The following is a 27,269-nucleotide window of genomic DNA, read 5'->3' on the forward strand; positions in this document are numbered from 1 at the left end:
ATATAACCGGATCGAATATAAAATTTAAAAATCGTGATGCACTTACTAATAAAATTAATTTGGTGCTAAACATTCAACGTAAACTATATAAGAAAGGTTACGTATGCAGATTGCAAAATTGGTGAATTCGATAATTGTTATAAATATTTAGTTTGTATACTTAAATTATATAGTAATTATTTTTTTTTCTTTCTTAATTTTCCTTTTGACTTAAAAATATATGAATTTCTTTTGAGTTTTTATCTCAACAATGTTAAAATCTTTTATCCAAAGAACTTGAAGAAACTTCTAGGTAATTCATGCCTAGGAATATAATGATTTTATTTAGTCTTATTTATGTATTTTTACTCTTAAAGAAAATTATTTAGTTTACCTTTTAAGGGACCAAGAATGAAATTAAATGATTTAGGCTTTTTTACATAAGAAATCATTGTTATAGTAGTTCAGTTGATAAATATAATACTTGGAATAACTTTAAAAGATAAAAAATATTTAATATTACATCATGAGTAATTTTGGTAAACAGACATCCAACATTTTTATAAAAATATGCACAAAATATCATTTTGCACCTCCAAATATTTATTTTTCTTTTCACTTGCATTTTTCTCTATTTTTCTATCTTTTGTTATGGTCAAAGTTTATATTTATGCCCTGTTATTTTATAAAATATTTAGTTGTGGTTATTTATTCACTTAAAATTTAATATATATATATATATATATATATATATATATATATATATATATATATATATATATATATGAAAATCTTACTTTTTAAATATATGAGTATAATTAAAGTCTATATGAATTTGATATTCAATGTTACTGTTTAAATATTACTTTATGAAATTGATAGAGTTATCAAAGAGTTATCCGAATTTCCGAATTTTGATTGACGAAGGATTTAAAAAAACCTCCCTAGTGCAAAGGCTAATTTGCGCTGTGGTCATAAAAATAAAATCTATGAAGTCGTGAAAAAAAAAATTGGGAGGTAAATTGAAAACTGCAAAGTGTGATGGGTTATTGATGAGGTATGAATAAATATCAGTGTAGTTTGCAATCTAACTGAGTGAAATTGCAGATCTAGTGCACATGATGTGTTAGATAACCCTCGAACCATAAGATTTCTATCAAGTTTATTTATTTAGGTGCGGGGCCTATTCTTCTGATTTAACTGTTTGAGTTAATTTTCTGATTCTGGGTATTTGGAATTCATTTGTTGATAGCAGGACGAAAGTGCACTTAAAATTTATTTATGAATAAAAGTTTAGGTCCATGACTTGTGTTAGGAACACACTGAGCTGGTTTTCAAGGAATCAGAACCTCCAGCATAATAAGGAAGAAGGAGAAGAACAGAGAAGGAAGGGTGAACTAATTGGAAATTTCATTCATGCCTTGCTTGTTATTTACATTGATATTTATAATATTCATATTCCTAGTAACAGAAAAGATCCTAGAGATATTTTGCTATAACAGATTTTGATCCATCCTGTCCTATGCTAGCAGACCAAAATCAAGCAAGGATCTTCTACAAGCTTATCACTTTGGTCTCACCAATCTTCCTCTTCCTCAACGTAGTCGTTGGGGTAAGAAGGTTTTGTGGCTTTTCTTTTGGGCTTAACTTCTATCTGCACCTCCTGTTTTGCTGTTGTGCCTCCTATTTCTGCATTTGTTTGCATGTTCGTATCATCCCACGAGCCTTGCAAAAACACCTTGTCTTCAAGGTGTTGGGGTTCAACGCATGGCTTCCCAAAAGTGATACCGGGATCCCAAGGTTTATTTCGGTGAATTGTACATGGTTTAACAGTGGCATGAATTCCTTTCCCGCATTCTGTATAACGCTAGTTCTCAATGCATGGGTATGCATGTCTTTTCCACATGTCAAAGCTGCCTATGCTATTATATGCAGATAAGACACAAACGAGAGTATCAAAGGTTGGATTCAGGCTACCAAGCATTTCCCTGTTAATGAACAAGTGGACAACTATAGCATAAGAATGGAGCCCTATCTGCGTGGCCACCTTGAGAAGGTTGATCACCATGTCTAAATTGCACAAACAAGAATAAGCAGAAAGGACACTGGCTATGGTGATTTCATCTGGCATGATATTTTGTGCTTTCATTATTTTAAATATCTCTATAGCTTTCTGAGGCATCAAACAAGTCTCATAACCTGATATCATAGCAAGCCACGATAACTTGTCTCCATTAGGCATTTTGTCAAACACCACCCTAGCAATGTTGACAACTCCATATTGCACATACATAGTTATCAAAGCAGTAACCACATTAACATCAGACTCAGATTTGCCAAGCAAATAGTCGTCAAGAGTTCTTGTTTGTTCGCCTTCATATACCTGAGTCAACATACCAGGCTAGTTGTTCAATGCTCTAACATTTCCATTAATAGTCAGCTTGCGCTTATCATTGAATTTTTGAACAATTTGGGTCGCCATGCTGTTGTCGAAATCATCACCTCCCAAGTGAGTATCAGCAGCAGTGGCTTTCACTTTAAAAATACCCTCCTCAATGGTGAGAAGAGAGACCTCAAAAGACCCACCACCGGGATAAAAAATGAGAGCATTCTTTGCACCTGAGCTAATGGCCTTCTTCTCGAGTCCATAAGCAATGGCGGCCGCGAAAGGCCCGTTGATTATGCGCATCACATTGAGCCTAGAAATGACACCATCATCCTTGGAAGCATGACATCATGAGGCATTGAAGTAAGCAGACATAGGGATAGCTTCACAAAGGCTTGTATACTTCAAATATTGGCCATTGCCAACCATTACTCGTAGTGAGGTATCGATTGTCTGGCATGCTAAGCCCAACTGAGTTATCACCTGAGGTTGCACGAAGTTATGTGTGCTTCCTTCGTTGACGAGGATGGTGACACGGTGGTCGGACAGGAGGCCTGCTAGTCGCAAGGCTTCTGGTGCCAGATAGCTCGAAAGTGAATTCAAACTAATTCATGTACATAGCTCATTTTGGAAATGTAAAGTCAAACAAATACGTTTGCGTGAAAATCCTGTGCTTGAATTCTAGCTATTGGTTGATAAAAACTCTTGTAATGGATTTATGATTAAAAACATAAATTATAGATAAGTGGCAAAGATATTTGAGAACAATTTATATAGCCAATTGCAATATAGTCTTCAAGATTTATGTTTCTTGTCTCTTATATTATACATCTTCGATAATTGGTGACACTAGTATGATAACTCTTGCAATTAACGTCTCAATCATGGTCTATAGAGTCTAAAGATGCATAGGTTAAAGAATTCTTGTAAGAGTGTTTGTGTTAGTGAAAATTTTGATAGTGCATCAAGGACTGGACGCAGTCATGTGTTTTTATTTTTTAATTTATCTGTTTCACAACTTCAACTTTAGTTTTTTTTTTTCCTTCTAAACCCTTTATTTAAGAGAAAAAGTTTCTTTCAAAGTGTTAAAAAATATATTAGTTCTTTATATAAGCTTCATGCTTATAAAAGGTTTATGGATAAAAAAATCATTAGACAAATAACTGAAAATAAGCAACCCCTCTTCGTGGACAACAGACAAGAAAGTAGAAACACTCCGAAACGAGAGAAACTGATAACATAACATAGTTATTTCCTGCTTCTTCACCACCGTCTCCTTCTGCTTCTGTCACTGTTCCTTTTCATTTCTTTTCTTTTCTTCCAATTTCATCACCAAGACATGTCCATGTCCATGTCCATGTCCACACTTCCCTCCTCAACCTTCGCAAACTCCAATCTCTCCCTCTCTACCTCCTTATCCTCACAAAAGCTCCCACTTTTTCACACCCTTCAAGCCAAATCCCTTCCCCTCCCCTTTCCTCATCTGAGAATTCAAACCCCACCACCATACCTTCCCCCACCTCTCTGCAAGTCCCCGGAGGGCGCAGAGGCGGAGGCCGCGCCCCCGGAGGAAGATGAGTGGCTGCAGAAGCTTCCGGAGAAGTCCAAGCCACTCTACTCCCACAGCCTCCCCTGCATTGAGGCCTGGCTCAGGAACCTTGGCTTCTGCCAGAACAATGAGGACAGGGCCCTCTGGGTCGTTCACAAGCCAGATTGGCATGCCGAGCTCTTCCTAGACCTTACTGATCTATACATAAGGTGTCATACCTTTCTTTCTTTCTTGCCTGCTTGCTCTAGTTGTTGTTGTTGTTGTTGTTGTTGTTTGAGTATTTTTAAGGTTGTCGGGTTGGCGGGTTGATTAGGGGGTGTGAGTGCGAGTGGATGAAGGTGTGTGTGAATTGCTCAACGGATTGTGGAGGTGGGATATATGTAGTTGGAATTTTTTTGAAGGGTATTTAGGGGGGGGGGAGGAGATGAGAAAATGTGTTGGACATGATAACTAACATGATGAGAAAGAATAGACAGTTAGGGAGAAAAAACAAAGGGCTTAGTTTGCAAAGTTAGGCTATATGTATGGATAAAAGTTGGGAATGTACTTTAAGGAATTTCAATTCACATTCTTGAATTCCATAACACAAATGGAAGAAGGAAAAATTTGTTGCCTTGGGAGTAAAAATACTTTTGACCTTTTCCAACTGATATCTGAATACACACTTCAGTTTTAATGAATTTCATTTTGCAAACTGAGTTTGCTAAAGCAACCTTCAAGGAAAAATTCAGCTTATAATTGGATCCAACTGAAAATCAAACAAGTTTTTATCAATTGTACTTTTTGAAATTATTGAAAACCAGACATAGCCTCTGAGTGGAAAGGAGATGGAAGAGAACATATGTAAATGTTAATGATGGTTCTCTTTTTAAGGGTTTGTTTGACTTTCATTGAATTTCTCTAAGCAACATTGGCTTTGTGATTGTGTGTATTGAATATTTGTCCAAGTGGCTATATGATAGGCGTGTTAATACATGGTCAAAATACAATTTCAGATTGTTGTTGTTGTTCCGTTGCAGATACATGTCCTAGATTAAATTTAGGAAAATGTTGAATGTTCACTCCAATATTGATTGGATTGGTATATGGAAGAGAGATAGAAAGAAATAAGAACAATAAGAGAGAAAATGTGAAATATGTGATAAGAAAGAAAGAGAGAGATAGAAAGAAATAAGAAAGAAATAAGAACAATAAGAGAGAAAATGTGAAATATGTGATAAGAAAGAGAGAGAGAGATAGAAAGAAACAAGAAAAATAAGAGTGAGGAAGTAAAATATTTGATAAGAGAAGTGATAAGAAAGGAAGAGAGAGGGAGAGAGAAAGAAAAATAGGGTGGAAAAGAACATGAAAGAGGAAGTTGGTGTATGATTATGAATATAAGAATTGTTAAAATTATTATGTCAGAAGTAAATAGGGAACAAGAGTCCTAATTGTGAACCAGGGTATGGGAACTTGAAAGCAACCTCATTTATTTGGTTCCTAATATCCTCAACTCCAATCATAGGTGATTATGGTCCATTGTATTCTCTCCACTACTCTGTTAATCAAACCAAAGACTTAAAAACTGGCATATCTTCCATGTCACCATTCCATGCCTTGCTATTTGAAGAAATACTTGATTTCTTTTTTAGGAATGAAAATTAACTTTCTTTTGCAATGTTAAATTTGCATGGAGCAATATCTCTGAAACGTATAATTTAATTGCAAGCAAGAATTTGGGTAAAACCCAGACTGCAAAATGCAGATATTGGTTATATTGTGTTGAAAGTCAAAGATACTGTAGTCTTTAGAATGGCTCAAACTTGATCAATTGCTTTAATTTATCATTATTAATGGTGACTGCTGTATGTTTTATCAATTTTGACATGTTAGTTTTAAGTGAGGGTGCTTCCTAGTGATATTTAAACTAGTAGATCGAAACAAACATCCCCCCTTTTGTTATTTATCTTCCATTTGATTATAACGTGTCAATCTAGCGAAAAAGAGAAAGACCTAGGAACAATATATAAACTAGTAATGATGGTGATAAAACATAAACTGTGACATCCTTTTCTATCTTTTTGTGTTTAACTGAAAAGTAAAACTTAAGAAGCTGTCTATTATATATATTTGCAGAAGGACTGGAAACAGTTGGCAAGTTAAACAATGATATCTGGCGAAAAGTAGTAATATAACCGTTGTTAAAATATCAATGATATTCTCAATGAATGTAAAAGAAATCTGGCACCATTGTTAAGAGTCAGATTCTTTTCTAGAATGAACATATCATATATTCATAACTCGCGTATTGCTTTCAGCATTTTAAAAGATGAAAATAGAATGTGGGTTACATGGTTAAAGAGAAGAGGTTTCTCTTTGATTAAAAGGGAGGAGATTAGGAGAATGATAATGAGCATTTTGAAGAAGAAAGGAGTAACTATAGTAATGAAATTAGAAAGCTGTGGAAGTTGCTCCTTTCGTATTTTATGTTTCTTGTAACATTGATCAGATGTAATTATTTTGGTTTTCCCATGCGTCCCTCAAGGATTGTTTTTTTCTAAAAGGGTCTGGGGGATGTGTCCATCAGAAAGTTTGCAAACTGAAAATACAAATGTCTTTTATTCCATTGAGAAAAGTTGAAATGAATTTTGAATGTAATTTGGTGTCACTATTGGGATATGAACAAGAAGAAGAATGATATTACTTAAACGCTTGTTGAATTTGTGAAAAAGTGGTGATTGAATTCTTCTCGGAGATCCTGCTGATTTTAGTGGAATCATTGAAGACAAATTTCTAGCAACTATATGAATCTCATCCGATTAGCATGTTGTCGTTATCTGATTTGTTGTGCTGGGGGCTGAGAGGGGAGATGGGGATGAACGTTGTCTCTTTGATACTTGAGTCTTTACAACCTTCAATTCGTCATATATGACACTGACTGTAAATTAAGTTTTGTTACTAGGTAAACTGCTGGTCTTCTAACAAGTTGAATGTGAAATATTTGGTAACTAATAGAGAGTAATACCATTGTAATGGTGCATAATGAAGTTTACCTAGCAAGTAGTTAATGTCACTGGTTGATATAAAAAGTGGGTTTTAGACGTTCAGTTCTCTCCTTGTAGACATTGAAAAGTTTTAATTGGTGCAGGTATTTGAAGAGTGGACCTGGGAATCTTGAAAAAAATATGGAGAGGAGGTTTAGTTATGCTTTAAGCAGAGAAGACATTGAGAATGCAGTACTTGGAGGACCATAGCCATTTTCCTATCTATATGTCAAATATACAACAATGGCTTAATTCCTTGTTGGAAATAGTTAGTCGATTCATATGTTGAATCTTTAACTTTCATGTCAGCATGTCTTGTAAAGAAAGGATTACTGAAAATCGTTACCCTTGCTCTTTACAACATTCATACTTTTGAGACTTTCTTCTTGCATCAACTATTTTTCTTCTACACTCAACATATGAACTTGCAACTTTCATGTTATTAGCACCATGCTCTAACGAACTGAGCTAATAGGTCAATTATATTATAAAATAATTAATTTCGTCATATATAATACTAAAATTTCTAATGTATAATTTAATATACATATAAATTTATATAATAAATTTTGTAATAATTAATTTTGATCTAATAATGTATTTTTTTACATATATAAATTTTTATTAATATTATGGAACTACATGTAAGGGTATTTTTGTTTTTTTACTCTCACTGTTGGGTGTATTGAAAAAATGATTAGTGTATCAAGAAAATCCCCAAACTTTTTTGTGCTGATAAATACGTGTTTAGGGAACAGAACCCAGATTTTAAGAAGACAGTGAAAAGGGCAGTTGCTTGCTTCACCTCACAAAATACTTCCTGCACCTCCTTTAATTTTAAAATTGTTGCAAAATCCCAAAATCACCCTGCGGCCTTTTGTGAACCTCAACCTCAACCTCATTTGTGAACCCTAACTGAACTTGCCTTCTGTGCCTGTCTCTGTCGGTGCCTCTCCTTCCATCATGCACGTGCTTTTTTTCGTATTTGGTTATTATTCGTATTTAGTTACGACTACATGATGAGCACGAGCATGGGCACATAATGAATATAAGAAGATAATCTACAAGTGCAATAACTGAAAAAAAAATTGAGAAGCTTTCATGTCCACTAAAAGTAAACCCAAAACTGAAAGTAACATCTGATTGTGCACATATTCTATATGAGGGTACATTTGGGTAGTGAAATTTTTCTGTAAATATCATTGGTAAGCATGAAAAAGTGTTATCATTTCATATCGTGTGGCTGCGGAGAAAGTACCTAAGAAGATACAACAGAATTCCATTAATGTTTGAGCCTGGAAGAATAAATAAGCTTGCTGCAGAAAATGAACAACTTATGCATTACATAAAAAGTGTTTGAAAATTTTTATGCTTGTGAGTGTGCCATACTATCCAAAGTTAACTTTGAAGTTTTACAGAAACTGGTTAATTAACTGAAAAATAAAATTGTGCAGGAGTTTCTTGTTAATGTTATCGACAATGAGTTGATAAATATGGTTATTACGTACAGAAGATGTGATTGACAAAATAATTATTTAAAATTAGCAACCTTCGAAGTCAAAGTCAATGTCGTATATATGATTGAGTTATCATGGTTAACATACAGTAAAACTCAACTTGCAACGACCAAAACAGATAATGCAATGACACTCACTATGGTAAATTAATTTTCAACTAATTTAAGTATAAATATAAATTTAATAGTAGTTTATAGAGGTTTAAATTTAATCAGATAAACAAAATTAAATAAACAAAATACGTAAACAAAGAGAAACAATACAAAGACAATGGAGGCTATTAAACAAAAAGAAGCTATGAATAAAGAGAAAATATATACAATTCACATACGTACCAAAAAACAAAATTTGTTCAATGTGCAATCCTTTCCTTTGCCCGCTCTAATGTTACAACAATGAATTTATCTTGAGCAACCAGAGATCAACCAACCATCAAAATATTGTTCAATGGCTTCCAAACTAACCTTAGTAGAAGAAAATGTGGGGTAGAGATCAATTAGTTATTTCAAGTTTCGGTTGCTCAAAATTTTAGGACAAAATATGATGGTGATTGAGTACTATTTGGGAAACAAGTTCAGATTTATACCGCAATCCATGAACGACATCCGAGGCTATAGTTTCCCCTGGTGGCAGAGTAAAATTGATAGAAGTGATGGAATTATCAGTATCTATCAGTCAATACCTTTTGAATGTCCCTCTAGTACTCCTGGTTTGTAAAGAATGTTTAGTCATTAGTGACACAAACCTCTGATAACTGAAAATTGAAAAAAGAGAAAAAAGGAATACCATTTTGGATTCTTGGAGGAGATTTGTTTCATACAAGCCTCAGCAGAAGCATTATGCATCATTGTTTTGCTAGGAAGAGCTAAGAAGCCTTTTTTTCAGAGCAGGCCTGTGTTTCATATTGATGTTTGAGTTCCTCAGTCTTCAGTTGATTACAAAGAAATCAAATGTTTCAAAGGCAGTAAAATCAATATTTGTTTTAAGAAAAAGAATTAAAAGAGTAACAAATACTACAATTGTTGAAATTGAGTCATGAATTACAATAAAAGATACTGATGAACATTAAACTGAATATTAAATTTCAAATTGTATAGTACACATTAATGAACATGGAAGGAGAACAATGAGGAATAAAAAAAGAATTGTAGAGGAATTGACATGTAAGCAATTGTGCAGATGTAGCAAAGATTAGGAAAGTAATATGGCAGCTTTTATGGTTGTATGTCTCAAAATTTATATATTATAAATAGATAGTTAAGATCAAAATGTATAATTTGGTAAACTTGTTGGAACAGAATAAAATTATTTAAAAACTTAAAGAAACAAAATAAAACCATTTAAAAATATGAAAGAATAAAATGATATTATTTAAAGCAACATTATTTTAATTAACACACATCATCATTCCAATTAAAGTTAAGTGGCACATCAGACTCTTCTATTTAATATATTTTTAATGTTTCAACAAAAAATAATCAAAACAAAATACCTTCTAAATATAAATCTAAATATAAATGATGATTAAAATGAGATTTTTAATATTTAATTTCTCAACCTGAAAAATTACTAAATCATATAAAGGATCAGAAGTAATCTTTATCTTAAAAAAAACATAGGAATCTAAAATTTCTCTTCCACAAGCATGTTCTAGTGAAGTAGTGCTGCCTAAGTCAACCTTAAACCCTAAGGTTTTTAGTGAAGTGCTTCAGAGCAGAATTATCGTAGCTTAAACAACACACACACAAAAAAATCTCATTTTTTTACTCTTTCTACATCGACAGCTGGGAAAGGGGTAAAATATCCAGGTTTTGCTTGACAATGCCGTGTCATCAAACATAACCAAAGTAACTGTTCCAAATTCATGAATCCTTTTCATCCTCTGACTCACCAATTTCCCAAGTTACAAGCCTTGGTTTCATCAATTCGAAAATCGTTGGTGTCCCCACAAAACCCAGTTCTTGTATTGGAGCTTCTGGGCAAAGTGTTAGACCAATACCCAGACATCAAAACCTTGAAAAATGTGCATTCCAAGGTTTTTAATCTTAGTTTTCACGAAAATCCATCTCTGGGGATCAAACTCATGCGGGCTTATGCTGCCCGTGGAGAACCCGGGTTGGCACGCAATGTGTTTGATGTAATTCCTGAGAGGAATGTTATTTTCTATAATGTCATGATCAGAAGCTATATGAATAACCATTTGTACGATGATGCATTGCTTGTTTTTAGGGACATGGTTAGTGGTGGTTTTAGCCCTGATCATTATACATACCCTTGTGTCTTGAAGGCTTGTTCTTGCTCTGACAATTTGAGGATTGGGTTGCAGCTTCATGGAGCTGTGTTTAAGGTTGGGCTTGATTTGAATTTGTTTGTTGGGAATGGTCTTATTGCTTTGTATGGGAAGTGTGGTTGCTTGCCTGAGGCACGGTGTGTTCTTGATGAAATGCAGAGCAAGGATGTTGTTTCATGGAACTCAATGGTTGCTGGCTATGCACAGAATATGCAGTTTGATGATGCATTGGATATTTGCCGAGAAATGGATGGTGTGAGGCAGAAGCCTGATGCTTGTACAATGGCTAGTCTCCTGCCAGCAGTAACTAACACTTCCTCGGAAAATGTTTTGTATGTTGAGGAGATGTTCATGAATTTGGAGAAGAAAAGTTTGGTCTCATGGAATGTCATGATAAGTGTATATATGAAAAACTCAATGCCTGGAAAATCTGTAGATCTATATTTACAAATGGGGAAATGTGAAGTGGAACCAGATGCAATCACTTGTGCTAGTGTTCTTCGAGCGTGTGGGGATCTTTCAGCTTTGTTGTTAGGAAGGAGGATTCATGAATATGTTGAGAGAAAGAAGCTATGTCCAAATATGCTTCTGGAGAATTCACTGATAGATATGTATGCTAGGTGTGGATGTCTAGAAGATGCGAAAAGAGTTTTTGACAGAATGAAGTTTCGTGATGTTGCATCATGGACTTCATTGATATCTGCCTATGGTATGACTGGACAAGGCTATAATGCTGTGGCACTCTTCACGGAAATGCAAAATTCAGGTCAAAGTCCAGATTCTATTGCCTTTGTCGCAATTCTCTCAGCTTGTAGTCATTCAGGATTACTCAATGAAGGAAAGTTTTACTTTAAGCAGATGACAGATGATTACAAAATAACACCAATAATTGAACACTTTGCTTGCTTGGTGGATCTATTAGGAAGATCAGGACGAGTGGATGAGGCCTATAATATCATCAAACAGATGCCAATGAAGCCTAATGAAAGAGTTTGGGGGGCACTGCTTAGTTCGTGTCGGGTGTACTCCAACATGGATATTGGGATTTTAGCTGCTGACAAACTACTTCAGTTGGCTCCTGAGGAATCAGGTTACTATGTGTTGTTATCTAATATTTATGCAAAGGCCGGTAGATGGACAGAAGTAACAGCTATTCGATCACTAATGAAGAGAAGAAGAATTCGGAAAATGCCCGGCATCAGCAATGTTGAGCTGAATAACCAGGTCCACACCTTTCTTGCAGGTGATACGTACCACCCACAGTCAAAAGAGATATATGAAGAGTTAAGTGTGCTGGTGGGGAAGATGAAAGAGTTAGGTTATGTGCCCAAGACTGATTCTGCCCTTCATGATGTGGAAGAGGAGGATAAAGAATGCCATCTAGCTGTTCATAGCGAGAAGTTAGCTATTGTCTTTGCTATTTTGAATACCCAAGAATCTCCAATCAGAATTACCAAAAACCTCCGTGTTTGTGGAGATTGTCATATTGCTGCCAAGCTTATCTCCAAGATAGTTCAACGTGAAATTGTCATCAGGGACACCAATCGATTCCATCATTTTAAGGATGGTATATGCTCTTGTGGTGATTATTGGTGAAGCTACTTCAGGCTGAAGCAAACTCTAATTTTGACAACTTCAATGGTTCTACAATTATGGTGGATGATTCTTTTATTTCTTAATTTTTTTGGTCCATTGAAGGAACAAGAACTTGAGAAGAAGGAAGGAATAAATGTTTTTGTGGAAGAGGGATTCTCTAACATCATCACACTCCAATGTTACATATTGAAAGTGGTGTTAGTTGAGCTTCACCATTGATGACAAAAATATCATTTTTGATGCCTGTCAATGAGTAGTATTGGCATCTTGCCTTCTTTTGGCTTTTGTGCTGTACTGCTGTGTCTTGCAGGATAAAGCAGGATCGTTGTTGTTGTTATACATTATACTGTCACGAAGTTATTTGAAGGTTGCAATATCTGCATTAGCTATGGCTTTAGGGACCGTTCTCTTCTAAAGTAGGCGACAGAGGTATATAACCCTTGATTCAATTTAAAATACATCTTGGCTTTTACTTGTCAAAAGCCTTTACATGCTTTAAAATCAATTACCCAACTTGGTTGATCTTCTCTCTATAAGTATTTATTGAAGAAGAAAATAAGGAGTTAAAATGAATCAAAGCTTCTAAAATAGTTAAGGTGGATAATTAGATTTTAAATATAGTGAAATTTATCCAAACTGACCCAAATTCATTTTGTAGGAATTATCTTCAATTGGCACCAGTAACTTCAATTTAAGAGGAACTCAAGGCTTTGGATTTTGGACAATTACATGAGAAAAATGAAGAATTAAAGTAGGGACTAGGAAGAGATCACTGTGGTCTTCAGCATGTTAAGTATGAAGATGAGAAGAGCCCATCCGATAACAGAAACTAAGTTGTATTTGCTCATTTATTTCACCTGAAAATGGAAGGCGTATTTGTTTAATTTAATTTAGGTCTAATGTCATTTTGATCCATTAAATTTCTTATTTATTTCGTTTTGATATATTAAATTTTAAATGTTTAATTTTAATTCTTTATGTTTTTAAAACTTTCTTTTTTATATATTTTTTTACTTTCCATAAAAAATATTAATGTAAAATCATAATAGTTAAAAATCATCAATATTTTATTTTATTTTTTAAAAAAATAATCAACTACAACAATCTTCATCTCCTCCAAGTCTGTACAATGGCCACTCTCACCGATCTCCCTCCTTCCCTGACCCAATCTCATTCTCACCCCTCAAGCTGAGTCAACTCGCTCTATTTCCGTACTCATCGAAACCTCAGATCTGGAAGCTACGCTCCTCTTCTTCCACCATTGTCGTCACACCGACACATCACCGCCAATATCTTCTCCATCACCGGCAAAGTCGTCGATGTTCCTCGCCGGAGCTGTTCTACCACAAGACTGCGTCGATGCTGGATCTGAACCTGATTCGGTCCCAAACAGTGTGGGAGGTTTAGGACTTGAACGGAGCAAAAGCTTCCACTTCTGCTCTGTGAGCACAATGCAGAACGCACGAAACAATTCATGGTGTTCTAGAAACGTGTGTCGTCAAACAGCGACGAGAATGCACAAGAACCAACTAAGATTAGACGATGAATTGGGAACAAAAAAGCAAACATGATTGTTAATGGAAGCTGATGAACGAAGCGTGTTCTGGATATGGATCTAGAATCTCATGGCAAAGATGAAATTTTTAAATAATGAAAGAATATGTATGTTTGGTTATATTATTTTTTTTATATATGTTTCACTGAAGATTCTTGGAACAGAAGATAAATTTTTTGGTTATTTATTTATTTTTAAATAAAATAAAATAGTAAATATTTTTAGTCAATAATATGTTAATTATTTATTTTAAAATTTAAATATTAATGAAATATTAACATTTTAAACTGAATTATAAAAAATATTAAAATAAAATATTTTAAAAACTTAAAAATACCATAATGAAACATTTAATATTTAATTTAACAAAATTAAATAACTGGTGAAATATAATAGATTAAAAGTGAGATTAAATTTTTAATTTCTTATATTATGAGGAGTCTAACTTTTAAAAATCTTTAAAATGTTATTATTTTATATGTATGTTCGGTTTACGATATAGTAGTGTTGGGTTAAAATTTAATTGAATGGTTATGCATAAATTTTTTAGGCGTTGCACTCTTTTCAACTTTCAACTGTGCTTCGTTATATTTCTTCAATTTTTTTTTATATTTAAAAAAACTAAAGTTATGTACCAAATCATGACTTCTTTAAAAAAAAACAAACAAAATTGAAGTCCTAATTGAATAAAACACTTAATTAACAATTTTTTTTTACAAATAAAAGTAAAAATCTCATCTCAATACATGACTTCATCAAAAAATTTGAAAAAAAGAGTACAAGTCTCATTTGAATACAGGACTTCATCATTTTCAAAAATAAAAATAAAAATAAATTGTGTTTTAAAACATAACTTTTTTATTTAAAGTCGTGTTTTAAATTATGAATTATCATATTTTATTTTTTAAAATTTATATATTTTAGTGTTTTTTATATAGAAAAATCTCTAAGTTGTTCATAACGACATATGTATTGAGATACCAGTCAAGTAGCGAACTTTTTGACTAAATTAACACGACATGACATGCACTTGGTCAAAGTCTTTTATTATCTTTATTAGTAATATTATATCGGGGTTTATTTTTCAATACATGAAATATTATTTCAAAAAAATAAACACTATATATACTTATATACTGAAGTATTAATACTAATTTTTAATAAAACTCAAATTAAAAATAAACACTATATATCTCATTAAAAAGAAGTAATAAATAAGATCATTCTAAGTTTGTTTTGGTACAACTAGGAAAAAATAGAACATTCTAATTTAAATTTATATATATATAAATGAAATATTTATCAATTAATCTATGTAAAGAAAAGTTTTGAATGCAACCGTAGACACATTCAACTTTCGGAGTCCGAACCAATAATAGTAGAGACGATACTTGGTTGACTTGGTTGTTTTCTAGATATTACGTGTCAACTTCAACATTCATAGGTTAAGAACCTAAGACCATTTTGAGTTTAAAAAAAAAACTCTTTAACTTACTGGTTAAGGCAGCATTTATTCAACCTAACTTGACCAAGTATGTTTCTAGTCCCACTTTTGCTTCACGGGATAATGCTATCTTAATTAGTTAATGGGATGTTACTCTAGAAGATACAGAGAGTTTCTTAATTAGACAGTTATTTAATTATAAATATTGAAATAATTATTTTAAATAACAGTTTTTTTAAGAGTTATTTTCTAATCAGAGTATTTTTCATAAGTTTTTATTAACATTTTATCTATTTAATCTAGATTGGTTCTTTCGTCTTTATTTTTGAATTTTAAAATTTAATTTTATTATTTCAAAAAAATTATCAATAGTTAAATATGATTTTATATCACAATATATAAATCTAAAATATAATTTCTATATTTTAAAAATAATTATTTGTTAATAATTTTCTATTACAAAATACGTATCATGTGTACGACACAAGCTAAAGTACTAATTTTTTTAAAATATAAATTATATTTTTTGTAATAATTACTTTTAAATTTTTATTTAAGAAAATTTTAAATTAATTAATAATATAAAATCTTCAGAGAAACGTTAGCAATATATAATATACTTTATAACACACTTTTTAAATTGTTAGTTAAATTTATTACAAATTATAAAAATTTGTAAGATTTACTTTTTATTTAATGAGTCTTACTCATTATTTCATATATTTTTTTGGATAATTATGTTTCATAATTTTTAATAAATTCTAATTAATAATAAATAATATATTAAAAACTATATACATTCATAGAAATTTCTATATACATTCCTGATATCCAATAAGACACGGCTCATAGACTTTTCATGCTCCAACATTTATATTCACACGTCTCCAACACTTATAAATAGGTATTATATGTCTCTCATCTTGAACCAAACCAAGAAGCTAAGAGAATACACCAAAACCCAACATGAAAACCCTTAACAAAGCCTCACTTATTTTATTCCCTCTCTTGTTCCTTTCCCTATTCAAGCATTCCCATGCTGCAGGAATCGCTATCTACTGGGGCCAAAACGGTGGAGAAGGCACCTTAGCAGAAGCTTGCAACACTAGAAACTACCAATATGTGAACATAGCCTTCTTGTCCACTTTTGGCAACGGCCAAACTCCACAACTCAACCTTGCAGGTCATTGTGACCCCAACAACAATGGCTGCACTGGGTTGAGCAGTGACATCAAAACTTGCCAAGACCTTGGCATCAAAGTGTTGCTCTCCCTTGGTGGTGGTGCTGGAAGCTACTCCCTCAGCTCAGCTGATGATGCCACTCAACTTGCAAACTACCTCTGGCAGAATTTCCTTGGAGGTCAAACCGGTAAGAGTAATAATACACAAATATCTATAGATTCTTCCTCAAATATACTTTTTATTATTAAATGAAATTTATTAAAAATGACTGAATCTTGTATTAAATATTGGAAAGAGGGGTTAACAAGATTTTGTAATTTTTCATAAATTTCAACAATAATAAAGTGTTTTAGAAAGAGTATATTAAATAGTGTGCTGCTAATAATATCTTGTGTGTTAAACACTATCAAATATTAATATATGTTATTTTTCTTTATTATTTTTTTCATACCAAATTATACTATCTATCGTATGCATATTTTTCTTTCCTTTCTTTTCCTCTCTGAGTGTTGAATAACATATATATATTAGTGTCTACTAATCTTTTTCCATCTGGTAATTCAGGATCAGGGCCATTAGGTAATGTTATATTGGATGGCATTGACTTTGACATTGAATCTGGTGGGAGTGACCATTATGATGACCTAGCCAGGGCATTAAATAGCTTCAGCTCACAAAGGAAGGTGTACTTGTCTGCAGCCCCACAGTGCATAATCCCTGATGCTCACTTGGATAGAGCCATCCAAACTGGGCTTTTTGACTATGTGTGGGTTCAATTCTACAACAACCCTTCATGCCAATACTCCAGTGGAAACACCAACAATTTGATCAATTCATGGAACCAATGGATCACAGTGCCAGCTTCTCAAATCTTCATGGGGCTTCCTGCATCTGAGGCAGCTGCTCCAAGTGGTGGCTTTGTGCCCGCTGATGTGTTGACTTCTCAGGTTCTTCCTGTGATTAAACAGTCTTCAAAGTATGGTGGAGTCATGCTCTGGAACAGATTCAATGATGTCCAAAATGGTTATAGTAATGCTATTATTGGAAGTGTTTAATCATGCTATAGACTTATAGAAAAACTATGTCATTAATTCCATTATTTAAATAATACTAATCACCACTCGTGATTGGTTTTTCTACTATATATATATATTCAATGTGCTTTGAACGCTACATATGTTTATTGTAATATGTCACCTACAAGTTACATATGGTATAATTACCAAAATAATTAAAAGTTCATTGCGAAATATGTCATTTTCAACCCTACCATAGTCTGAAATTTTTGCGCTTCTTCTGGAGAATTTTCTGTATTTATTCTTCTATTAGCAAATATACACTTGATATATATTTTATTATTTATAAATACTTTTATTTTATTTTAAATATTCACAAGATTGAATGAGAAGTTTATGTTTAAAATTTAAGAAAAAATTTAATTTTACTAATATTCTTATTTTTATATTTTTTAATAAATTTATATAAAAATAAATATCATTATTTTCAATTTATCTCAATTACTAAAAATATTAAAATCGTAGAGTATATATCATTATTAATATATTTAATAACAAAATCGTTATATTTAATTAAAAATTATTTAAATTGATTATGAAATGTTTATTTGTGACATATTCACTCTAGCTTATACTTATCATGATTATTATAAAACTTTTCATAAAATTTGCTTTTTATTAAGCTAATACTACGTGTTGATGGGGATGTTCTTATTTTATTAGTTTACAAATCGTTGATTGAGACGTATCTATAATTTGACTTTCTGCTTCTTTTTAGGGTTGACCATAGATAAATTTATATAATAAATTATTGTTATGTAGTTATATATGTGTTTTCGCTTTTGTCACCAGTGCACGAAACCTGATTTCTTCATGTGGCTAGATTGATTTTTTTAAAATTCAATCAATATCCAATCCATATTTAGTTAAATGGATTAGATTTATAATCTAAAAAAATGAAATTAGACATAAACCGATCTATTAAAATGAATTTAAAGTAATTTAAAAATAAACTTATAGTAACATACTAAAAAATATAATTGTTGGTGACATGATAAGTAGGCCTTTATCTCTGTTTATTTTTATAATAATTCACAGCATTTGGACTGTCGCATTGACTATAGAGACAATAATAACATCCCGTGACACGCGTGTTATATTCACGTTTTGAATACAATTAATTTAATGTTTAATATAACAATACAATTAAAGGCAGTGCCATTTTTTTACTTCAAATAGATTACTAGAGTCCTAGCATTTAAGTTTGATGAAAAGAAAATGACATAACATTTCAAAAAGTTTCCACTGAATTTAGTTAGAATTTGTCATATAAACACTTCAGCTTAATTCGTGTCTCAAAATAAATACTCCAAAAAAATAGTATTTATTAGGAAATAATTTTACTAAAATATCTTTATTCTGTTTCTTAATTTCAATAAATATTAAGTCATTCAAGATAACAGTATTTAGTAGAAGGGTAAAATCAAAATACATGTTTATATATCTTATTACTGAAAAGTAAGAATATCAATCAGTTAGAACTTTTTTGAAAGACAAAAACCGTAATTATTTAGACAAAATAAATGGCTAAACTAACCCAAATGAAACTACTCAATTTCCACACAAACTTATCAAATAAAATATCAAATAAAATTAGGTTAATAAACCTTATTTACATAAGCTCTTATTAAATAAAACTAACACACGTTTCCTTGCTATGCAAAAATATGTAAAAGGATCATTGTAAGCAACATTATCCTTATATGGGTTCCTACACTCCCACTATTGTTTTCAGCATTTCCCATTGCATTATGGAAAGCTCATTCAAGAATGTAATCAGGAATAAACTTTTCCTTATAATGGGAAATGCAAGAATAGTAAGAGTGCAAAAAGCACCAACCTCATTATATATGCAATGAGACTTTTCAATTTTGAACTCATGACTAATTAGTCATCAAGACACAACTTTACCATTGCATCAGGGCTCACCGAGCCGAGCCATCAAACTATTATTAAGTCATTTATCCATACTCCATACTTAGCGTGACAAACGAGTCATTCCTCGATGCTGAAAGCATATTTCTGATCTCAATTTCTTAACCAAAATTTCAATAACATTTACGTGACAAAATATTTAGAAGAGAACAAGGAACCTAAACAAGCCAAGAAAAAAAAAAAGACTAGCATCAACCAACTAAGAGGCAACACTAAGATGATGCTCTTGTGAAGCTAAACGTACTGTGTCTTGAAACATTATTCGTGGCCACTCTCCATTCTTCTGGTTTACACTTTCCTAACCTGGATATTGTGCGTGGATTGGAACCTCCATATGGGTTGCCTACCACTTTGTACAAGTGCTACTTCTTCTCCTTCCTTCACCATTGCTTGCTTCTGCACACAGAAACCATGCAAATATGATCATAAAGAAACAACAAAAATCGCATGGATCCATCTTCATAAAGAAAAAAAGAAATAGGAAAATGACAGGACAAACCCCAATTTAAGCAGTCCATCTAGGGTCCGTTTGGTTTAAAAGAATGAAAAAGGTGCAAAAGTGAATTGAGATGAAAAGAAGTAAAATATTTGAATTAAAGTGGAGAGTAGAGGTGTGAGAATCATACCAATGCTTGAAACTTTCATCTATAATACACCCAAGTATAATTATACCAAACACTACCTTAAGGTGAGAGTAGTATTTTGGAGGAAGAAGTATGTTCTACTAGTTAATGAATTTCATTTTATAGCCACGTGTAAACAATCATATCATATATCAAAACTATATTTAATGTAAGTTTGACAAAAGACAAATCATTTAAAAGGATTTTTTTTTCCTTTGATAGAGAAATGCCCTAAAATTGGAATTGGAGAGCCAATTGTCCCCTACTCATTAGTGGCATAGCACAAAAACAAGGTTGTCATAAGCAAGGCTAGTTAGTAGAAACAGTAGATATTTTCATAGGGAAGTACAACATGAAGCATTGGCATACGCCATACACCAGTGGCAAGAATTTGGCATGATGGTACATAGATAAAGTACCGCATGCATGAATAGACACAAACACATAAATCTTGAATGTAAAAACTAAAAACTACCCGAGTGGGAAACTATATGGAGATTTTAAAATCAGTTCAAACTACCATTTATCATGTTACTTGGTAGAAGTAATTTGAATCCAAAACAACTAAGCTTGTGTTTGGAATGCTGTTGAGTCGTGTTCAATGCCAATCCACTGGAAGAAAGGCATGACACTGAATGTGCATTGAAAAGCGAGAATCACATAAAATAAACACACTGTAAATCATTGTACACATCCTCCAAACATTACCTGCAGCAAATCCAAGGCTCTTCTAAAAGTTGCCTCAGAATCATCACAGAATTCCATGTATATGGGACAGACTCCTTGATACAAAGCCAGCCTCTGTTGTACCCTCTTCCTGCATGACCAGCAAATTAGATAGATAATAAATCTGTCAATGCATACAAGCAGATACATGCAAAGTGATTCTCATTTTTTGAGATAAATACACCAATGAAACAAAAGAAATCAACTCATAGGTAACTGTTACATCTAACAGCTTCTCAAAAATGGAACAGCAGTGATTCATTTAAAGAAGCTGATTCATCAAATTTATTATCTGCAAATCCTAGAGGACTCAGAAAATCAGAACATTTCATAAGGTGACCAATCATGCAATTTTGTATGCTACTCTGTGCAGACATTCAACCAAGAAATTGAAAAATCTTAGTTAACTTTTGAACAAATGTCAAACAAGGGGAAAAATCAAAATATCCATATAAGTTTCTTTAAAAAAATATAAGTGCCTTTTTATCAATAAGAAGGGGACAAAAAGAACTCACTCATCTGTAAAAGCAAATATGGTCCCAGAAGGACGATAGTGACTCAGAAGGACAGCCATGAAACCCGTTCTAGTGAAGACAACAGTTGAGGTTCCAAGGGTGTTAGACATCATGGTTGCATGGTATGCAAACATCTCACTCATGTGGTTCTACATTGAACAAAAAAAAATACAAATTTCAGGTCAGACAATTAAATGAGAAAGTGCAAAGGATTATACAAAAAGTCAACATGGCAACAAATAGATTGACTTAAACCTTCAACACTTGACCAATGTTAGGTGGCATTTTACCACCTGGTATAGTGGCTTCTGTCCGCAATGCTACTGTGTGCATTACTTGCACAGCTTTTAGTGGGAACCTGCAGTAAAATAAATTTAATAATTGTTTTTTGGCTCGATAATAAAAATGAAACAATTGCACTATTTTCACATATTCAACCTGTACCCCTGCTTCTGTATAAACCTACGAAAATTACAATTCAAAGCCAAGATTTTCCACAAAGTCATATACACGCTACCACTAAAATAAAGTGACTGAATATTAATAATCAAGTATGCAAAATCATTCACTTACCTTCAATAACACACACTACATGTTATTCATTTATGAATTATGATCAACTATGTTTTCTTTTCGTACTTCTAGTGAGAGGAGATATATGATATATGGTTGAAATTCACTCTCTTGTGCTCTCACATCTCTCATCAAATACACTTCATATATGTGTGTGTATTATACTACTGTTGTTTTGCCTTTTTTTAAGGGGGGGGGGGGGGGGGGGGGAGTTTGGACTTAGTGGTAAAATGGTCCCCTTACCAGTCACAAACTTCTAAGACCAGCCTTTCAAAGTAATTGGATGCTTTAGGCGCAGGAAAACTATTTACTTACTTTCCATGAGCTGTTTCTCCAGACAACATTATTCCATCAGAACCTTCACGAACTGCAATTGCTATATCTGATACCTCTGCTCTGGTTGGAGTTGGGTGAACAATCATGCTTTCTAGCATATTTGTTGCCACAATAACAGCCTTTCCCATGCTACGACACAAGTTGATTATCTCTTCCTACAATAACAGCCATTACGATGTTAAGATGAGCTCAACATGACATCCATCCAGCAACATAAATGATACCAATTGATAATTATTTTTACTACAGATTTTCAGAGGTAAAGAAGTTTACCTGCAAAAGTGGAACCTCTTCAATAGGGAGCTCAGCGCCAAGATCTCCTCTGGCAACCATTGCCTAAACAAAAAAGGTAAAAATAGACAGGTCAGTATCAGCAATCAGTACAGAAATAGTCCACAATCTCTATCATTCATAACCACAAGCAATATACATGCAACACTAAAGCATAAAGAAATAATGCAAGGATTAGATTAGCACCCCATCAGATGCAGTGATAATTGAATGCAAATTTGGTATAGAGTCTGCACTTTCAATTTTTACGATGACATGTATATCAGCACCGCAGCCTGCAGTATCAAGTGGAAAATTTATCATATTTATAATCTAAATATGCAGCAAAACTAATCGGATAAATTTTAAAAAGTATTTTTAAAATATTTTAGATATTTACTCTTCAAATAATTCTTCAGTTCATGAACAACTTCAGCATCCTTAACAAAGGAAACAGCATAGAAGTCAACTTTGTTATCCACTCCAAACTTGATATCATCCCAATCCTTCTCTGCAACAAATTAATGTGAATATTATGTCCATAGGAAACCACCATAACATCAATCCTGAGCAACTACCCTCCCACGCAACTCAAGGCACACAAAGAAATAGACACTAGAGCATTGTCAAGATTGGGATTCATAATCTGAATTCTGACCAGTGATTGAAGGTAGTGTTGCACTTTTTCCTCTAACGTTCAAATGTCGCCTTGACTTGAGCTCTCCTCCATCAACAACTTCACATTTCACAGAATCCTCTGTCTTAGACTTAACAACCATAGACATCATACCACCTACGTCACACATCAAAGAGTAAGAATCATTACCTTTTTCACTCAAAAGTTCCAACCTTTTAAGAACAAAACACAAGTGGATATATTATACAACTATAAGAGTGTTAAATAATGGGTCCGACCCTTTTCTGGACTCCGCATGGTGGGAATTTTATAGCACTAGGTTTCCCTTATATAAGAGTGTCAAGTAAGTTGTTGATATGTTATATGTTCTATCTAGCCTATCATATTCTTTGGAAGAACATCAGCATTACATCTTTCAACAGTTTAGTTAATTTCATATGTAGATTGAAACTTATGCAACAGATCTAAACAGCATCCCATTATCCTGCACAAACAAAGATGGAAGCCAGGATAACAGTGTCCTAACATGTTTGTGTGCAAACATAATGACAGTATACAATAGATTACAACACTTCTGTACAAACAAATGCTTTCTTCATTAACCCTGAACATGTTTCTTAGATCAAAAAAGCTACCAATGTACCTCAAAAATAAGTGATAAATAATTTCACCAGAAGCTGGCCTCAAGACGCCTATCTGTAAGAATGCATTAACTCTGTAATAACTTTGAGATTTGTCCCCCATTCCAGGGAAAACTCCTCAATGAAATTTAATAAATATGCATAAATTACACTTATGTTGAAGTGCTAATTTATCAATCCATCAGCATAACAAAAAGTTTATGGAGTTCGAACATTTTAGTTGATCAGTTGATAACCATACCATCGACAAGAAGCATGTCCCCCATTTCCACATCATTCACAAAATCATCGTAGTTCACACTAACACAATCAGCAGTTCCAACACCTCTCTGAATAGTAAAAGTGAATTCCTGCCCAGGCATTAATGTAATTGGTTGTGGCAAATCCCCACTCCTAACTTCAGGACCCTGAGAAAGAAGAAAAAGAAATATTAGAAAACACAGAATCAAATACTCATGATTTGAAAAGAAAAATGTTTGGGAGGAATTGTGTGCATATGCCACATATTTGATCCTGTGAATGTTCATATTAGCTTATTTTTTGTTCGAAACAGCTTATAACCAAAAGCTTCCTGAGAGGGTTTTTGAAAAAGAAAATCAATTATTCTCAAATTTAATTAAATCAGACATGCACTCTACTATCTATTTTTCATAAAATTTCCAACTTGGTCATTTTTAAACTTCTGATTGTTTGCATATGAATTATATAATTTTTTAATCTTATATTTATAATTTTGTTAAAGTGGTCACCCTGCTCAGCATTTCAGGGTTAAAGACAATTTTTAATCTTATAATTATAATTAAGCGCCCCTATCCAGGAACGGTAATCATTCTATTTAACATAAGGCCTAAATACAAATACATCACATTCTCGATTTCTCAGTGGTTAAAGAAAGAGGATAGAAATCGTCACCCATCAAATAAGGTATACCTGGCTCTATGACACCATTAAATAGAATTTAGACAACGGAGAGTAATGGCACAAGCTTCCAAATTAAATTATGGTAATATGTAGCACAATGAGTCAAACCACTACCTCTTGGCCATTTAATTATGATTCCCAGAACAGAAACAAAAAGTGAAATGAATATCAATAATTACCTATATCGATACCAAATCTGCCTGCTACTGAATCACTTAATAAGACACCAGCATTTGAGATTATAACATTTTATGATAGTAATTTGGTAAATGCCATCAACAGCAGCATTGCATTAAACCATTATTGAGGAAACTATCCACTTATGTCCAATACAACATTGTGACAAAGCAAACATACATGAACAGCAGATCCCTGTCTAAAAACACGAAAAGGAAAACAAAATGTTTGAGCGAAGAACTAACCAACCTTTGTGTCAAGCATGATTGCAATCACATTGTCTTCATGAGAAGCATTATACTCCTTAACCAAGTCAATAACTTTCTGATGAGAAGCATGGTCCCCATGAGACATATTCAACCGAGCAACATTCATGCCAGCCTCAGCCAGCTTCCAAATCATTTCCCTCGTATTGGTAGAAGGTCCAATGGTGCACACTATCTTCGTCTTGCGCCTAAACGTTGGCTTAGACCACATTCCAACAGAGTTCTCACCAAATGGCTGCACCCCACGTAAATGTTGCAAATGCTCCTCAATCTAAACACCAAAACACAAAAAGGGTCACAAGAATTATCCCTTAAAAACTCAAAAAATGCAAAAAACACGAACTTTTGGATCATCTTCGGGTGACATGGGGATGACTTCAGAAGGGGCAGATTTCCTTGCACTGATCTGAAGGCTTCTGAGCCTGAGTTTGGAGCGTTTGTTATTGTTCTCTCCCAATGGGAACACCTTGGAAGCAAAAGATGGAGGCTTTAACAGGTTTTGGGTTCTGTCACGTGCAGATCCAGAAGTGGGGCACAATGGGGTGCTTTGAATGGATCGTGAAGCCACGACCTGAGCCATTGTTAGAAAGAGAGAGAAATGGGGTGGACGAGGAAGAAGAGAGTGTGAGGGGTATAAGAAGAAGGTGAGGGGGAAATGGAAGTTGGAAAAATCGCCGCTAAGTTTGGCGGAGGTTCTGAGAAGGAAGCCTTGTTCGTATCGAAACACAAAGGACACTACTGTGTTTGAATTCTGTTCAACGTGTTTGTTGTTGTAATTTTATTGAAATGGACTGTACTTCTTTTCTGTTTTTTTTTTTTCACAGTAAAAATGGACTGTATTTCCTTAAATCTGCTCACAAACAATTACACATATTTTATTAGCTAAAATTTAATACAAATTACAAAATATTTACAAATATGTTGATCAAATAAAAAGTGAAACACATAATTTTATAATTTCTAACAAATTTATCTTATGATAAAGAGTGTATTTGAAAGATTATTATTAAGGGACAATTTATGTTGTTGTGGACAACTTTCATAAGTGATCCATGAAACACCACATTTTATAGTCACCAGATTGATCTCAGATTTATGCTCTTGCGTGGGACTCAGATCCTGAGGGAGGACATGGAAGATGTGTCGAACCCAACAAGTGGTGCTACTCATGGCAGCTCCAACAAGAAGAGCTTTAAAACTAAGTTCATGCAGGAACAAAAGGACAGGATGAAAGATGCACCACCAGAGTGTCCTGCAGGAGTTTTGTTCCCAAAGTGACGTTCAACGCCACGTCATGAGTTTGAATGCTCAACAACTAACACACCCTTGCTAAGAAGTCCTAGAAAAATAAAATCTAAGGTTAGAGAATGGACTAATGATGTACATGTAAAAATAATATGCTGAAGCCCCTTGAGTTAAAAGATGTGGATTCTAACGACTTTGATAATTTTTAATGGGATTTTTTATAAGTTAATTTATTGATTATTTTTAATAATTTTCTTATACTTTTTTATTCACAAAACTTAAATCTAAAATCTTATTTATAGGAATAAGGAATTGAGTTTAATAGCACCGATATGTTGATAATGATTTAAATCATGGGAATCTGTGTTTATAAATAGAGAAAAAAAAACCCTTATGATATAAAACCTTCCTTAGTCTAAACTCCCTAGCTTTGTGTTAATTTGATTGTCCAAAAGGAGGCTAGCTAGTTTGTTCCTTCCTCGTCCTTACTTCTAAATGCATGGATTAAGGAAAGAAGCTTCTTTTTGTTTGGTGTTATATGTTTTTGGGGTCATTATAGTATGGGCAACTTAACACTCACTCTAAGAGGTGTTACCTTGGCTATTCCTAGATGGCTAGACATCAAAACTTTGAATACAAAATTATTAAAGATCAATAAAAAACTAAAATATGATTTTATTATAATACTGAGATTAAATTGTAATTTTAATCTCTCTTTAATTCATGGTATGCAATTTTAGATTTTATTTTTTTATGTAATTTTAATCATCACACTTTAAAAAATTCATAATTTTAAATTGATTTTTA

The 27,269-nt window shown here is 33.1% G+C and overlaps 4 protein-coding genes and 1 long non-coding RNA gene across 5 annotated transcripts; 3 read left to right on the forward strand and 2 right to left on the reverse strand.

The window, feature by feature from the left end:
* Window positions 1-3,502: 3,502 nt before the first annotated feature.
* On the forward strand, window positions 3,503-7,304 carry LOC100814763 (uncharacterized). The gene is made up of 2 exons (XM_003548081.5): window positions 3,503-4,123; window positions 7,042-7,304. The coding sequence occupies exons 1-2, from the start codon at window positions 3,705-3,707 to the stop codon at window positions 7,145-7,147; spliced, it is 525 nt and encodes a 174-aa protein (XP_003548129.1). The 5' UTR covers window positions 3,503-3,704; the 3' UTR covers window positions 7,148-7,304.
* Window positions 7,305-8,676: 1,372 nt separating this feature from the next.
* Window positions 8,677-9,504, reverse strand: LOC121173738 (uncharacterized). The gene is made up of 3 exons (XR_005889068.1): window positions 9,241-9,504; window positions 9,041-9,160; window positions 8,677-8,913 (listed from the first exon to the last, which is right to left on the reverse strand). It is a non-coding gene; the product is annotated as an uncharacterized lncRNA (long non-coding RNA).
* On the forward strand, window positions 9,498-13,260 carry LOC100787841 (putative pentatricopeptide repeat-containing protein At3g49142). The gene is made up of 2 exons (XM_003548953.5): window positions 9,498-12,769; window positions 12,999-13,260. The coding sequence occupies exon 1, from the start codon at window positions 10,319-10,321 to the stop codon at window positions 12,338-12,340; it is 2,022 nt and encodes a 673-aa protein (XP_003549001.1). The 5' UTR covers window positions 9,498-10,318; the 3' UTR covers window positions 12,341-12,769; window positions 12,999-13,260.
* Window positions 13,261-16,269: 3,009 nt separating this feature from the next.
* Window positions 16,270-17,771, forward strand: LOC100815291 (acidic endochitinase-like). The gene is given in 2 exon segments (NM_001317626.1): window positions 16,270-16,708; window positions 17,086-17,771. Coding segments are annotated over 2 exon segments (894 nt in total). The 5' UTR covers window positions 16,270-16,305; the 3' UTR covers window positions 17,577-17,771.
* A 1,830-nt stretch (window positions 17,772-19,601) lies between these two features.
* LOC100815822 (plastidial pyruvate kinase 2) lies at window positions 19,602-26,030 on the reverse strand. The gene is made up of 12 exons (XM_003548083.5): window positions 25,561-26,030; window positions 25,201-25,488; window positions 24,095-24,260; window positions 23,234-23,368; window positions 22,976-23,086; window positions 22,783-22,871; window positions 22,579-22,641; window positions 22,285-22,460; window positions 21,652-21,754; window positions 21,397-21,545; window positions 20,864-20,972; window positions 19,602-19,928 (listed from the first exon to the last, which is right to left on the reverse strand). The coding sequence occupies exons 1-12, from the start codon at window positions 25,795-25,797 to the stop codon at window positions 19,821-19,823; spliced, it is 1,734 nt and encodes a 577-aa protein (XP_003548131.1). The 5' UTR covers window positions 25,798-26,030; the 3' UTR covers window positions 19,602-19,820.
* Between the last annotated feature and the right edge of the window lie 1,239 nt (window positions 26,031-27,269).

The sequence above is a fragment of the Glycine max genome, chromosome 16 (genome assembly GCF_000004515.6).
Source record: "Glycine max cultivar Williams 82 chromosome 16, Glycine_max_v4.0, whole genome shotgun sequence".
NCBI classification, from domain to species: Eukaryota; Viridiplantae; Streptophyta; class Magnoliopsida; order Fabales; family Fabaceae; genus Glycine; species Glycine max.